This window comes from Maylandia zebra, linkage group LG15 (genome assembly GCF_041146795.1).
Source record: "Maylandia zebra isolate NMK-2024a linkage group LG15, Mzebra_GT3a, whole genome shotgun sequence".
Taxonomy (NCBI): domain Eukaryota; kingdom Metazoa; phylum Chordata; class Actinopteri; order Cichliformes; family Cichlidae; genus Maylandia; species Maylandia zebra.
In genome coordinates this window covers 15,927,276-15,943,688 of record NC_135181.1, presented here as the reverse complement: position 1 = coordinate 15,943,688, position 16,413 = coordinate 15,927,276, and the positions used below count along the sequence as shown (strand labels likewise).

The 16,413-nt window shown below is 39.5% G+C and overlaps 1 protein-coding gene across 2 annotated transcripts; it reads right to left on the bottom strand.

The window, feature by feature from the left end:
* Nucleotides 1-9,240: 9,240 nt before the first annotated feature.
* Nucleotides 9,241-14,844, bottom strand: nt5c1bb (5'-nucleotidase, cytosolic IB b). Of its 2 annotated transcripts, none has more exons than XM_076873999.1 (6): nucleotides 14,612-14,844; nucleotides 14,310-14,477; nucleotides 12,564-12,708; nucleotides 12,334-12,456; nucleotides 11,789-11,973; nucleotides 9,241-10,505 (listed from the first exon to the last, which is right to left on the bottom strand). In XM_076873999.1, exons 1-6 carry the CDS (start codon nucleotides 14,723-14,725, stop codon nucleotides 10,140-10,142), a joined length of 1,101 nt encoding a protein of 366 aa, XP_076730114.1. In that variant the 5' UTR covers nucleotides 14,726-14,844; the 3' UTR covers nucleotides 9,241-10,139. The 2 variants fall into 2 exon arrangements, with proteins under 2 accessions (XP_076730114.1, XP_004550530.3); XM_004550473.5 differs by having other exon boundaries at nucleotides 12,579-12,708; nucleotides 14,612-14,842.
* Between the last annotated feature and the right edge of the window lie 1,569 nt (nucleotides 14,845-16,413).

Sequence of the window (16,413 nt, the reverse complement as noted above, 5' to 3'; positions counted from 1 at the left end):
CAGGTTAATCATTTTCTGATATGCATGCAATCTATGTCATGAGGACAGCTTTCCAATATTGGAGCATGTATTCTTATGGGTATACTGTAGCTGTAATGTTCATCAATATTCAGGTGGTTATATAACTACATCAATAACACCTCTATTAGTCTGTGCATGGGTGGAGTGTAAAGACTGGCAAGTGAGTGTTTGACAGATATAAAACACTGCATTAAAGTGTACAAAGTTGTTCTGAAAATTAGTCTTACAATACATGTTCAAAGCTAGGACCCAGGGCAGGACACGGCATTTTTAACATGCGGTTGTCTTCTTGGCTGGAATAGTCAAAGGCATTATGGTGTAAATTAATGTCTGCGCTTACAACAACAGCAGACCTTCAGCTTGTCCAGCTTGCAAAGTCTTTCTCCAAGATTTCAACTTGGGTCAGACAGAAATAATACACTGTGCTGTAGCCAGATTGTTATGGAGCATCTTGTTGTGCTGTAGCCAGACTGTTACGGTCTCAAGGGGTGTCATTAGTGCTGCATCCGATATGTAGGGTTTTAGCCATGACTGGGTGGCCTGCTGTTCACATGTTTTCCCTCAGACTTGGGCCCCACACCCCGTCTACTGCTGCATCCCATTGGATTTACCCATGGGACCACCCTGTCTCCTAGGAGCACCAAGCCTCCAGCAAAGACATACCTCCTAATCATTTTCTTCCTGCTCCATCCCTCTTTTCCCCTCTTTCTTCAGGCCTTCTCCATTGTGCTGCCATTTCTCACCATTTTCAGACTTTCCAGACAGGCTCAGGCTTCTTCTATGATAAATGTCTTTAATAATCTCTTTTCAATCTCTGGAGGAGGAGAGGGGTGGGAGCCAATTTAGAACTATCGCCCTGATGGGAGAGACTGTCAGCCCATGGCTGCCCAGAGGTAATGGTGCTGAAATGGATTCCTGCTACAAGCGCAGAGGTGGAGATAATTGGTGATGCTTTCTTCCTCACTAGTTGCACTCTGCTTTCCCTTGCCGGCTAGTTGTGTTGCTGCCTGGCTGGGTTGAGCCCCTGCCGGGACCACACTCTGTGTCCTCTACTAAGCCCGGAGAGCAGTCTAAATGCCACAGCTGATCAGCACTGACCATGAAGTACTATGACTGTACGGCGTTCATCTGTTACTATGGCTGATCTAATACTGCTCTCCCTTCTGCCCACGCAACCTCACGCTAAACACTGGTTGGACAAGAAGCGAGTGTGATGCTTCTCAAGATGACAAAAGCCAGTTTAACTCGTAACTCAATTACATGAAAAAGAAATGCAGGGTACATGCATCAAAGATGTCAGTGACGAAGAGCGGGCCATTCACTCGGGCCAGATAAATCTAAAATACTAGAAGAAAAACAAATCTTTTATTTCCACTCTGCACTATTTAATGTTTTTACCCTACAAAATGATATAATGTGCCAATGAATTAATAGCTCCTGAGAAAAGGACCAGCAACATGCTATCACCAAGCTCACTCCCTCTCTTTCCCCCTTGGATTTTCAGAGCAAAAGTGATGAGTGATTGATTTCAAATCATTCAAATCATTTTCAGAGAACCGTTTAAACTCTTCCCATCATTAGATATGTGTATTAGATGCTCAGGCCTAGAGCTTCCTAACTGTGTTTTGTATCTTAGGTGAGCCTGTCGATAATATCTAACAGGTGCACTCATGAAAGGCCAAAAGGAGGAAACAGTGTGCCGATGTGGCTTCAGTTATCCATCTCATGCAGAGACACTTGTCAATGCCTCCGGACCTGTGGGGTCGCTTTTAGAGAACCACACTGTGCAATCAAATGAGAATAGGCTAAATTGAATAAGAGCCAGCTCATTCTGGAGGTGTAGAAATAGGTTTCCTGGGATCCCTGCAGAACACACAGTTAGGTCTGCAATAACACTAGTCAGGCAGCAATTACAGAAACACATAATGCATATCACAAGGGTGATGAGCATCTGTTTCAAACAGGCAGTGTGTTAGCATAGACAACAGCAATCTTTAAAAGGTACCTACCAAAAGTTCTGCACCTGATCAAAGTTTGTTCAGCAAAGCTACATTCCTCATGTGAATACTGTAGATTAACAATAGTCCTCTTTCAACAAATAATGCCACAAAACTTAATGTGTTCCACAAACTCAGTCACACAGCAAATGGTGAGCATGGCATCGTGCAGCAGATTCACTGAGCTGTTATCGCAAGTGCTGACCATCTTCACGGGTGAACAGACGAAGAAGTGAGCGCCACCTGCAGAAATCCAAACTTCATCACCACAAACTCACACTATAATTGTATTTACAGAAAAAGTGGTGAAAGTACATTCACAGTACTCCACTTGAGTACCATTTTTAACTACTTTAGTTTCATGGCACAATACTTTTGTCTAAGTACATTTTAGCAGATAACACTATATGTTTCGGCCTGTTACAATGATATGACAGCTTTGAAAAGTAAATGAAAACAAAAAGGCTCTGCTTTGCCAGTAGTTACCTAACAATGAGCGTGAGTAAAGCCGAAAGGAGTGCGCACAATTGTTGAGTCATTTTTCATGTAAAAATGTCAAACATTCCATAATTGCATTTCTCAAATGTGAAGATAAGCTGCTTTTTCCTTTTAACAATTTTACCATTTTGCAGATTCACAGAATATTAAGGAATTACTGTGATCACATTTCTCACCGTTTTTGCAACTTTTGCTAGCCAAATGGTTGAAAGAATCACTGAAAAAAATCAGTAAAATAATATATCTGCTAATAGCTACTTTTGTTGCAGATTTCTTTTACACTTTCTGAATGCTTATATCACTGAAAAGAACCTACTTAACACCTCCTATGATGCACCTGATGTGCAAGTTTACTGACCCCCTATGTGCACCCTTTGCTCTTTAAAGGCCTCTGACATTTTTATTGATATGGTGTGGGATTTCCTGCCTTTGCCATATTTCTGGTTAGAAGAAGCTCTAAAATTATCCAAACTCTTATGTGTAGCACATCCTACGACCATATCTGCTTTTCTTTTAAATGGCTTATCTATGCATAGCATCTTTAAACACCAAGGGGATTTTTTTTTAGCTTTCTTGTAATGGCTGTTAAAAAAATTGATTCCTGCAGTTTGAAAGTGTCCTCACTCTAGTACCAAAATATACAGGATTTGTTTGGACATAATATATTTGTAGCTCATTACTGCACAAGGAAATTATATCACACAGTGTTTTACAACAAGTCACTTCAGTGCTTGCTATATAAGTCTCTCTTGTTTAGACTATTAATTTGACTTTTTTCTTCAATTAAAATAGTAGGGACAACTCACTGCTGTCATTTCTGTTTATTCATCTGCTTATTCGGTTGAAGATTGTAGAAATAAGTCACAGGAAAGACCAAAAGCCTCAAAAAACAGTAATAGGAAAGGTCAAAAAGGGAATATATAATATATGGCTAAAATCACCAGCTAAGGTTTAGCTAATAGTAAAAAAAAACAAAAAACAAAACTATTAGCTAATAGTATAAATAAACAAACGGAATTGATAACTAAACTTGATAAATCATACACTGCATACAATCATTGGGGTAAACACTTTAAGAAGCTACAGAAGCTATAAAATATGGCTAGGAGTTAAACTGCTTTCTAAAACTGCAAGATAACAGCATAGGTAAATCACTGAAATAGTTATATAATAGGGTTATATATAATTAATTATATAATTAATAAATTTGTGAAATTGTGGACTGTTGGCTAATATATTAACTACTGAAACTGCAAGAAAAAAGGGTCAAACGGTTTTACGTATAAGCTAAACATAACAAATAAATTAAGTAAAGTGCTCAAAAATGGAAAATGGAAAAGTAGCTAGGATGGGTAAGCCAGTGGTTTCATGGAGACTTTTACTGAAATGCTGGAGACAACTGAAGACTTTGAAATTTCACTGAAAAATGAAAGTGTTGCATTAGCAAAACCATTGGTTGAACTTATGACAGTCAGTTAACCAAGTGATTTCTCATAGTTTTTGAACGTGCTGTGCAACCTGCACCTGTTTTATTAAAACTAAAGTATGAAATGTGTTGAATCTCAAGAAGCACTAGTCCAGTGGTATATATGATAGGGAAAATCATGGCCACTCCAAGCCGTAACTTTAGACACACTCCTGTGGTCTGTAAATCTTTTATATTAAATAAGCCTATCTAAAAAGAAAAGACATGATTAGGATATTAGGATGACTGTAGTTTCACAAAAATGCAATTAAAAACGCTGCAGCCAACACAACAGAAAAATTACAGATTAACAAATTCTTTCTTTCTTTCTTTGCACATCCAGTATCCATTGATTCATATTGTTATAAAGCCTTTTGCCTTCATTAAGTCTGTACATTACTCCTTGTAAACATGTTCCATATTTAAGATTCTGCACAGCGACGTGAAAGCCACGGTATCATAAAAACATATCAATTATCTAATTATGTCTAATAAATGTTCCCAAGATCTCCAGGATATGCATCAATGGGCCAATCACGGTAATGCAGGTACAAATAAATTACTTTCCAAAAAACATTCTGAAACTCAAACCAAGGGAACATATTTAGAGCAAATTGCTTGTCAAGAAGATAAATGCGACAGCAGAGAATGAAGGTGCTACTGTTTTTGTTTTTTTCAAGAACTTTTGTTGCGGTGTCCACACAATTACACGGACAGACACACACACACACACGGAAAGAGTGCCAATTATAGAAACTGTGTGATGAGGTTTCTCATACTGAGCCCCATGCTACCTTTGCCTCTAATCCTTTGTTATTAATTATATCTTCAACAAACCTACACAGTTCTTGTGGTGTCAGCACCAAGTATCCATGGCAACAGCCAGTTGGTCCCAGCTCTCAGGGATGCACACACTTCTTCTGCCTGACAAAACTTTGCTTCGTTGCAAAGCTACTCCCCTGACAAGATGAATAACTCAACTATATGATCAAATTAAAAAAATATCTTCTGCCGAGTGAGCATCCCCCCCCAAAAAAACCTCACATTGGCAGCGATGCTGGCAGTAATTCAAGCTCTACAAAAACAGAAAGAGGGACACAAAAAATCTGTAAAAATCTGCTAAGTGTACTTAGTGAAATTTATTTTACTCATATAAGTCACTTTATATTTAATCTTCACTATCTTTCATAGCCACATTTTTCACTTTTCCTGTTATAGTAACTCTAAAAATCCTTTACTCCACCTTAGCCTTGGCTTAATACAACATGACATGCTACTTACATTTTGTTCCATAAATGTAAATCGTTTTCTGTTTTTCAATGTTATCTTTATTCATTTATTTTAACATCTTTACTGGTTTCAAGGTCTCAGTGAGTAAGAGTGCACAGGTGGAAAAAGCTGTGTAAAGACTCATTTGGGTGATGAAGGCCTCAAATGATGCACGAGTTGAGGTTGAAGTTTAGAGTTACAAAGAATCATGTTCAGACATCTGTAACCATTTTCTTAAATCTACTTCTGACAAACAACCTGAGATTGCATTAAGTGATATTTGCATTACGCACCATAATCTTCGAGCCACCTGTTGCCATTCTGGGTGATATAAGAACCAGGTTTTGATAAAAGCACCAAATTTTGATATAAGAACTAGGTTTTGAGAAGAAGAAAAAGAAGAAAAATCGTGTGGAATCAGCTACAACGTATATATCATATATGTTTGCATGTACCTCCAAATCTAGTTATATCAGTCCATACACGGTATAGATTAAATTTATGTCCGCTCTTCTGTCTTCATTCATCATCATCATCATCATCAACTCACATCATCTAGCGGACTTAAACCTTGAAAATCATCTTTCCTTTTCCGTGTCGTCATTTTTCGCTGCAACCAATTTCAGAATTAATTACACCTTCCCACCACAGACGACCTTTTTTTAATGGCCTGACTGGCTTTTCGGCAGCGAGAGGGTTCACTGTCAGTGTGTATAAAATGTGTTCTTATTTCATATACCACATATTATCTCTGCAATCTCAGTCCAAGAATGGTAAACCTCAGATATTCTAATATATCTGAAGCTGCAGGATATAGTTCATTAACTTCTAATTAGATTTAATGTTCAGTGCGAACACGGTGATTTGCATTTCGCTGTTCTTTCTGTGCTTGGCAGTGATATTTTGATACCTGGAAATGTGCTGAAAGGGAACTTGGTATTCTAAAAGGAGGACTTATTGTAGGTTTGTACGGTTCAGCATTCTTATGATGGCATTGGTAGGATGATTTTAAGGCTTTTAATGGGCTTCTCTAAACTATGCGTGTGTTACTATATTTTTTCTCTATACAGCTGAGTCTATATGCAGGAAATGTAACGGCTAACCTAATCTAGTTAAGCTGGAGCGCCCCCTAGTGGTTCCCTCCGTCATGCACATCTAAGACGATTGAACATGGAAGGCAGAAATATTCTGTAGCGGCCCTTAACATATTTATTTTTGCAAGAAAGTGACTCCTTATGAAAAATTTTAAGGCTGTAAGTCAAACAGGTAACTGAAGATGTGCATTCAAGTGCTGTCGTAATAATCATGGATCAAGGATCAAGTCTGGGAAGAAAATGCCATAGCTTGCCTTAAAAATGATTTACCAAGATGGTAAAATAGAAAAATAGAAAAAAAATGGTAAAAGAATAATAGGGTTATAGTCATCAATAAGAAGTCCTTATCTAAATCAGACTGGTATGATAGCGGTGTATGTTTTGTTGTTGATCTGCTTGATAAAAACGGAAACTTGCTATCTTATGAATAATTTAATGATAAGTGTAAAATAGACGTTTCATTTAATAATTATAATAAGGTTTGTAAAGCAGTACCCACACTATTGTTAAATCTTATCGTAAATACTTTAAAGTATTTACTAATAAGAACATGCTTACTATACAAAAGCCAACAAGCTTACGCTGGTTTTACTACAATGGACCACCAAAACCCAGAGCCAAATTCTGTGGAAACACATTTCCAGCTTCCACTCAAGAGGAAGCGCGGCCTGAATTATGTTGCACAGAATTGCAGAAGTGACGACAGCTGCTCTCCACCAAGGAAAAAAGGCCAGGACAAGCACCAGTGACACAGAACATCCAAAAAAGTTCTTTGTCAAGGTCTATCCAAGACCAAGTTGAGAAAATGGATGTTACGACCTCGAGCGATACCAAAAGCTCTGAAATCACACTGAAATACAACAAGAGGCCAGGACAAGCACCAGTGACACAGAGCAGCCAAAAAAGTTGTTCGCCAAGCACTATCCGACTCCTAGTTAAGAAAATGAACAATATGACCTTGAGTGGAACCTCTGAAAACACACCAAAAGACAACAAGAGGCCAGAAACAGTAGTGACACAGGGCGTCCAAAAAAGTCCCTGAGCCAGGACTATCCAACTCCCAGGTCAGAAAACAAACGACACGGCCTTCGGCTAAGGAAAATAAAGAAAAAAAATAAAATAAAAAAAACATCTCTTACTGCTCTGTTTATTTCTTTAAATGAACACTTGTACTTTTTTGTCATAGAAGAATAAGAATATTAATATGAATATGAACACCAAGGCGTTTCCAGGCCAGCCAAGAGATATAATCTCTCCAGCCTGACTTGGGTCTACCCCGGGGCCAAATGCCTCCATGGGCACCTTAACTCATCACTTTTGACGCAGAGAATGTATTTTATTGACTAATATTAGTAGGCTGAAGCCTTTTACTTCTACTTATTTCTGATTGGCTTTTACTATATATTAATATGCTTTTTTAAGGATCAAGACGTGGGTGTGTTTTTCCAGCTTCATTAACAGTTGTTTTTTCAGAGATCAGATGTCCTCACATCTTCAGCAGTAACGTTAATCCATATTACACAGAGTGCATGTTTTGTATGATAAATTTTACCCATACCCTGCAGAATGAGAGACAGAGCAGCCGGGCTATGTAAAAAGTGTAAGGGGGCGTGTTCACGGTCACGTCCAGTGGGTGTGTGGGCAGAGACGCTCCACCACGAGTTACTACTGAGCAGACTCTGGCTCCAAAAGTGGAACATGGCAGCTCCCACAAGCTGGATATTTTGGCTTCATTTTTGCACAATGGGAGGAAGTGCTGTCGTGTCGTTCATCTTTTATACAGTAATTGGTTAGGACCAATCAGCAATCTTCTCCTTAAGAAATTTCAAAAATATACAAAACAATATATATAACTTCATAAGTCGACAAAAATAAAATCCAGAAAAATCATGTAGCTTTTCAGATTCATGATTCTTTCGGTTGCATCATAAAGATGATTCAAGTTCAAGTTTATACACTTAACCCTAAGTTGAGGTCTTTCATGTCTCTTTAACAAAAAACAGAAACAAAATCCCTATTCAGAAATCTCTCTTCTATATGATGGTTTGTGTGTGTAAACGTGTATGCGCGTCTGTGTGTCCACACACAGCAAGCATTTGTTTGGCCTGCTGATATGGCGCCTCGAGCAAAAATCCTGGCCACGCCCCATCCCTTAAGATCCCGCTCCAAAGTCCTATTAACCTACAGATTTAGAAAGAAGACGCTGCATTGTTAACTCTGAGGGAGATGGAGAATGAGCCTATTTCCAAAAAAAGTGGAGTGTGTTCCTTTAAATACTATATATTGTTAAAAACTAAAGTGCACACGCACACACACCTTTTGAAATGTTTCCTTGACTTGTTTTGTATATGAAAATTTCTTTCAATTAAACAAAAAAGAAAAAAAAAAAAGAAAGACTATCCCAGAGGCCCTGAATGTAAAGAGGAGCACTTACAGGTAAATAGCACCACCTAGCGGTGGACAAAAATACCTTTAAATGTAAAAGCTCTGCAACCAAAATCCTATTAAACTATAAATACCGAGGTATTATATACATAATGTGTCATTTTTTAAAGCAAATAACCTGTGTGCCAAAAATATGAAATATTAGTATAAACTGCAGTATTACACTAAGTGCCATTAATCTGTTTGTGTGTGAGTCAGTCAGGCCTTCTCAAAAGGCCTTGAGATAAATCAGAAGCATCCTGACATAAGGAAAGAAAAGAAAAAAGCAGCTCTGTAGCTCTTTTATAAAAAGATGTTGCTCTCACTAGGCAAACTCTGCCTAAACACAACAATCTGAGAGAATCTTTAGTATATTTTTATGTCAAATGAAGAAAAAAGCAGGATAAAGTGCCTCCAAATAATTACAGTACGTGCAGTTAGGTACTACCCAACACTGTCAAAACACAACAACTGGGGTTTCATCGCATTCCTTTATTTATCTAACTACTCGCTGGTAGAAAAGTCAAATGGTGTAGACAAGCTATCATTGTGTTACCACAATGTGAGTACAAAAATGAAAAAGATTAAATATACCAGCATATAAAAACATGCGAGTGTATCTGTGCAACTTCTTCCTGACATTTAGTTATGCAGACCATTAAGGTACATATTTATGCAATATAAATTTCAGAAATATCTGCAAACATATACAAAGGCATACGTAGATGTAGTCAGTCCATCCTAGAAAGTCTGGTTACAGCTTGTTGGCTGACACACAGACTCAGCGTAAACAGCCTACAGAACAAGATCAAGTTTTGTGGCACTTCAAAAATAAATGAGTACAGTAACACACAGAAACAGCATCAGCGCTCCTTGTAAGCTGAAGTTATTCTACCTCCTAAAATCCCTTTCAAAATATGAAATGGGTGAGGATTTTGCCAAACACCGAAAATAATGGAATTGGTGATCTGTACCAGTACTTTTATATGTATATATTTATATATGTATTTGCCAAAAACCTCACAGATAAAAGGGATAAACCTTTTTTATGAACATAATAAAAAAAAACAGCAGAAAACTTATTCTGCAGATCTTTCAAGTGGTAAGCACAAACGTTAAAACCAACCAAAAGGTTGCTTTTCCTCGACAGCAGTAAGTGAAAGTAAAGCACCTAGTGTAACTCTGGTGTGAAAATACATTCTCCTGTTCAGCAGTTATTCCCTCTCATGAGGAAAATGCTTATTGCCAATTCATGAGCAAAATCCTTTAAAAATTTGGATTCCTTTAATGGACATTTTTTTATGAATATAAATATTTAATCTGGAGCAAAAGTAGTGCGAGTGTAATATTATTTTTTTAACCTTTCTTAGGTTATTCCTTTTTTTCAGGCTGCTCGATGAGTTTTCCCTTGTGGTACTTTTGTCCGATTCCATAGGGGACGTGTGCGGATATGGTTCCCAGTTCCGTGGCCCCTTCAATATGGAACATCTGGTCGTCAAAGAAGATGTGCGGCCTGATCTTCTGAAGCAGGGGCCCTTTCGGAGCCCCCGCCAGGAAGAGAGCCTCGTCGATCTCCAGGCCCCAGCTGCGGAGGGTCTTCAAGACACGAGCTCCAGAGCTGGCAGCGCTGCGGGCCGTGACCAGGAAGGTTCGGATGGGGCAGTTCAAACGCTCGTTCTTGGCATAGAATTTTCTCTGGAGCTTTCCCAGGGCCTCCAGGAAACACTTTAATGGTCCCTGAAAGAGTCAAAGAATAAAAGTAAATTGAATTTAAAATGAGGACTGTGAAGATAAAAAGCTGTGTGTGATAGGTTAGATTTGAAGAAATCCACTGCAATGTGTTTGCTTTTATTTACATAGAGCCTCTCTTTTAAATCATCTTTCCATTCGATGGATGGTTGCACTGGGTGGAGAAGATCACAGTTACTGAAAAACTGCTACTACTTGTAATCTGGACGGATAATACAGATAGTATATACACAACCACAAGCACACACAAGGAAAATAAATGCTTCAGATGATGTGAAACATATTTACAAACTCACAAGGGGGTGCGTAAACCCCACAGATAATTCTCAGAGCGTAATATGCTCATATCAGCAGCTTGCACTGTAATTAATGAGGAATCTAGTGGGGTGCATTAGTATGCGGTGACAGCCAGTACTGTCTACTGATACCGAGTCAGCTTCTGAAACAACAGTTCACCATGACTGCACAGTGAAACTATCTACAAAAACAAAGAGCAAAACACTTGTTAAAAAGTGTGAATGGCTACACTTATAGTATTTGACTAGTGGCTCAGTCATGCAACAGTAAATACAGGACAACATCCTAATAACATAAGGATCATCAGCAGTTGCCCCGGTGATAGCATTGCTTTTTTGGGGGGATATGGCGTTCAATTACAAGTAGCATGGAACACTCTCAGCCTCTGGGTGACCACTTTTGATTGCAAGGTAATTGCACAGGTTGCAACCTGTCTCCAACATGTTGCAATGGATCTGAGTCAGTCTGCACAGATGGACAGAATATATATATCTGCAATAGGGGACGTAGCCATATTCTAACTTGTTGTATTTTGATTATGTTGCCACATCCTGCACCAACTAGGTCAGTATTTGTGGAGGGATTTTTGTTCTGTGAGGTTCGATCTAGACTCTAGATAGAACCTCACAGAACAAAAATCTAGAATCTAGATTCTAAATGTAAGCAGTTAATGTAAATTTCTGTGTATGTTGTTACACCACTATTGTCTTTGCAGTGGCAGTGCAAAGTCTTCAGGTGTCGCCTGGGCTGAAATGATCCCACATGGTGAGGTGTGGGTAAAGGCATGCCTGAGACAGGTTTGGAGGGGCATGGGCAAAGCCCATCTTCTATTTTATGTAAGCTATAACTATGCACTCTATGTGTGTCCTTAAACTTTTTGAAAATGCTCACTTCTTGTTTCCTGAAGAACAAAATAAAAAGGAAGAAAAAAATCATCAGCGATGTGGGAGAAGATGGAAACAACCATATGTTACCTGAGCGAGAGGTTTGTTCTCAAAATGTTTCTCGTGCTCAAAGAAAGTGTCCAGGCCATGCTGCTTCACGATGATCTCTGACTCATCGGAGAAGAGAACAGCGTCACCATCAAACGCCACTCTCAACTGAGTGTTGCTTAGCTCCTGCTCTGTGTCCGGCGTGAACATTGTGGCAGCAGCAATTCCTGATGAAAGGTAAGCGAAGCAAGGATTAAAACCTCTAAACAGTATATAGTATGTACACAATAAATTGAGCCTATCAAGAGCCCTTAATTCACCTTGTTTTAAATAAATATCATGGTTAACACACAAGCTTATTCTGTGTTCATTTGAATGGTGGGCGGGCTGTAAATCTCATGCTGCCTTCAACCAGCTATTTCTTGCAGTTTAGTATGAAGTCGAGATTTCCCTCTGAAGCGTGAATGAGTCACAAAGTCAACATTGAGGCTTGTAAATATAAGAAGTACTTAAACATCTAGAAGGTGGTGAAGGAAGTCCAAGACTCTGCAAAGTACTGATTAAAATATTAGACCAACATCACTTACCTTCATCTATGGCCTGTATGACTTTGTCTGCACTTTTGGAGAGGTAAAGATTTGTCAGGTAGGCCTTCAGGTAACCAATAGGACTCTTCCCTCCTGTCATGCAGAATCTCTCTATGGTCAAATCTGAAGCAAGGAGAAAAAACAAGTAAGATGTGCAGAAAAAGAAAGACTTCCTCATTTTAGACGCGCAATTGCTAGACTTGATCCAACATCACACTCCACGCTCAGACCTCGACGCAGCATACCATAGTGATTAATGCTGTTAATGAGGCGCACTCCCACTTGGGCATGGTTGTTGGTCATTAAGACGATATCAAACAGCTCCTCGTTGTCTGGATAGAGCTCCCTCAGTTGAGTGTTGACGTTCATCAGCGCCTTAAGAAGGCACAAGAAAACAAACCATGTTATACACCCAAAGCAAGGATATTGCATGAGTGCTCAACAGAAGTAACCACTATTCTTTTGGTTAAATCATACTTTTAAAGCAATGCATCATCCTTCAGCTGCTCCCTTTAGGCGTTGGCACAGTGGATCATTCACCTTCGTCTCACCCTATCCCTAGCCACCTCCTCTTTCACGCCAGCTCTTTCACACTGCATCCAGGAACCTTCTCTGAGGTCCTCCTCCTACCATTTTATTAGTGCCATCATCTCCAAATCATAGCAGGTATTACTACCATCTTGTAAACCCTCCCTTTCATTCTTGCTGCGATCCTTCTGTCTCAAATCACCCCTGACACTCGTCTCCACTCACTCCACCCTGCCTGCACTCTCCTGCACCTCTCTTGTGAACTGTCTGTTGATTTGGATGGTTCAGACACATCTACCTTCACTAACTCTCCTCCTTACAGCTTCACTCTTACACTTATTCACACACAGGTATTCTGTCTTGCTTCTACATACTTTCATTCCTCTTCTCTCCAGTGCATAACTCCGCCTCTCCAGACTCTCCTTGACCTGCTCCCTACTCCCACTACATCACAATGTCTGCAAACATCATAGTCCATGGAGACTCCTGGCTGACCTCTTCTGTCAACTTATCCATCACCAGCAGATCTCTAATGTAGTCCCACCCCCACCTTGAACCCATCTGACACCTACATCTAAAATACCCTCTAGGTAGAGTAGACTTTCGGGGCTGCATGCATATGAGAAATTACTATTAAAAAAGTCACATTTATTATTCCATGCTGTGGGCACTACCAGTATATTTTCATCCATGTGTTATTATCCGACAGTCAACTGTTGGAATAGAAAGTATATATGTATTAATGATGATAGGGCCCTTTGTATATTATTGCACAAAAACACACTGTGCTGATAATTTATTATGTAAAATGACTTCAACCTAATACATTAACCTTGCATTTAGTACCAAATTCATTAATGTTGTAATGCTCTGTGTTTGGACAGTTTGGCTGTTATGAATGGCAGGAGTGGCTATGGTACCAGCTGTGCCAGCAAAGTTGAAGCACTCATTATGAACCACAGGGACAGTGACTGTCAAACGAGAAAACCAGAAGTGTTTTAAAATAACTCTCTGTGAGACAATGAACCTGATAAACATGTGCAAACATCAGCTCTCAGCACCTATCAGGCTTTACAGGAATAACTTCTCAGTCTTCTTTGTTGAAAATGATTTGATTTCCTAGCTTGTACCATGTCATTGTAACAAGTAGTAAAACCGGTTTTAAAGCAATGAAGAAGTTAAATATTAAGCAATTGGTGCGGTGTTAGGTATTTCTCTTATTTTAGCCATGTTTGCTCTAGCAGTGACAACAGCCAAACACTTGCATTTACACCACCTCCTCTTAGGTGTAGGGATAGACATGCAGCCCCTTGTTAGCTATTACTGTTTATCAATAAGTATTCCCTGGCTTTAACTATGTGATCACAGACAGTTGTAATAGTGAATGAACACTTCTGAGGGGACACGCCCTGCACAGCAGGTTTGACAGTACAGGGGCCCAGGCCTACCTTGACGAAGGGAAAAGCAGGTCCTGGTTTTAGGGGCTCGTTTTCATGTTCCTGCTGGAAAGCGACATACTTCTCTAAGCCCTCTTCCTCAAAGATCTTCCTCTCGGCCTTCATGTTGAAGAGAGTGCGAGAGGAGACGGCGATGGTGACTGCATTCTTGGGTTTGGGCTGGGGGTGCATGAACAATGAGAAAAAAGAAATGCAAGACATGTTCAGGGGTTTGTTACCCAAACAACTCTTCGTGAAAGTATATAACACAGCAAACATGCTAACGAAAAGGAAAATAGCATTAAAACACTCACAGGTCTGGGTTTGTTAGATTTGAGGTTGTCGAAAGCAGCCTTAGCCGCTGCCCAGTCTTGTTCCTCGGCGCTCTCTTCACTCGACCCTTTATCATTGGGCTTAATTTCACTCATCTTTTCTTTTAGCTTATAAATGTCTATAAACAAAACTGTAATAAACCCGATTAAGGGAAGCCTGCCACAACTCCAAAACTTTGCGGAAATGTAAAGTAAGGGGAAGTCTAATGGGCGTGACTTCCCGTAGTGACGTCAGCAGTGTGGGGTAACGCTTGATTGTTTGTTAACGACGAGGAGAAACTGATCTGGCGTTGTTTTCCTGCTATATTTTATTTTATTGAGCTCACAGGCAATATTAGATCCAGTTGCTGGACTCTTTTATTGCTTTCGTAACTGTCTTAATCATTCATGTCACAGATTCAACACAGTGCTAGAAACATTCTTCAGACATGTTCATACTGGCATGAAAGCCTTATGCGGTTGCTGCAAATTTGTCAGCTGCACATTCATGATGTGAATCTACGGGTCCAAAACACCCCGAAGGTGCACTGTTGGATTGAGATGTGGTGCGTGTGAAGGCCATTTGAGCGCAGTGAGACAGCATGCTGTCCTGCTGGAAGCAGCCATGAGAAGATGGGTACACTGTGGTCGTAAAGGGAAGGACATAGTCAGCAACAATACTTGGACAGGGTGTGGTGTATAGAGTTACATTTATCAACATGGAAAGTTTTAAGCTTAATCGTGAAGGCAGAGAAAGCCGAAGGCTCTGGCTCCCATTCCACTTTTAAATATTCTCGGAACCACTAGTAACCCACGTTACTTAACTTCACTCTCAGACGTATCACAACAGATACTGCTAAAATGTAAAACATATGTGTGCCGGTCCATCAACACACACATCACACATTTGTTGTTTTTATTCTTAAGATGAATTTTTCTTGAATGAAGACATTGATTTGGCACAAGTAAAAATATGGTTGATTATATTTATTGTTAGTTAAGAATAAGTTAAGCGAGGGTGAAAAAAGAAAAGAAAATGGATGAAGAAGGGAGGGGAGAAAGAAAAAAATGGAGAGTGATGGAGAGGTGGAAGGAGAGGGGGAGGTAGAGGTTTGAGGAGATAAAAAGCGGTGGAGGAAGATGGGCTACGCCTTCTCATGATCAACTGAGGAAGCAGGAGGGTCCCTCCTCCAGAAGAAACAGAAGCATTTATCATTATCTTATCAATATCGGGTCTTAGGTATTTTTTATTCAACAATTACAATTTTTTGGAAAGAGAGTGCAATTGGACTGCAGTTAAACGCACAATATTTGCCCCAGAAATGAGGTGGAATAACTGGAATAATGTAGCATAACAGCAGACTTCTAAAGTGTAGGTTACTACAACTGGACAAATGAATGAAATCCAAATGAATGTTACCACGGAGAACAAAAATAACCAACCTACATCAATAATACAGTTATACTGCACATATTATTATTTGTAGCCTGTTTTATATAATTAAATATATACACATATATATATTGGGGCAGGGATAGCTCAGTAGGTAAAGTGGTCGCCCCATGATCGGAAGGTCGGCGGTTCGAACGGCTACCCTGAGGTACCCCTGAGCAAGGTACCGTCCCTACACACTGCTCCCCGGGCGCCTGCTTAGTGGGCTGCCCACTGCTTCACTGAGTGAATGGGTCAAATGCAGAGAAAAACAAGTAATTTCCCCATGGGGATCAATAAAGTATCCATTATTATTATTATTATTATTATATACATATAGAACTGTTACACAACCTCTCTCGCTCTCTCTGTG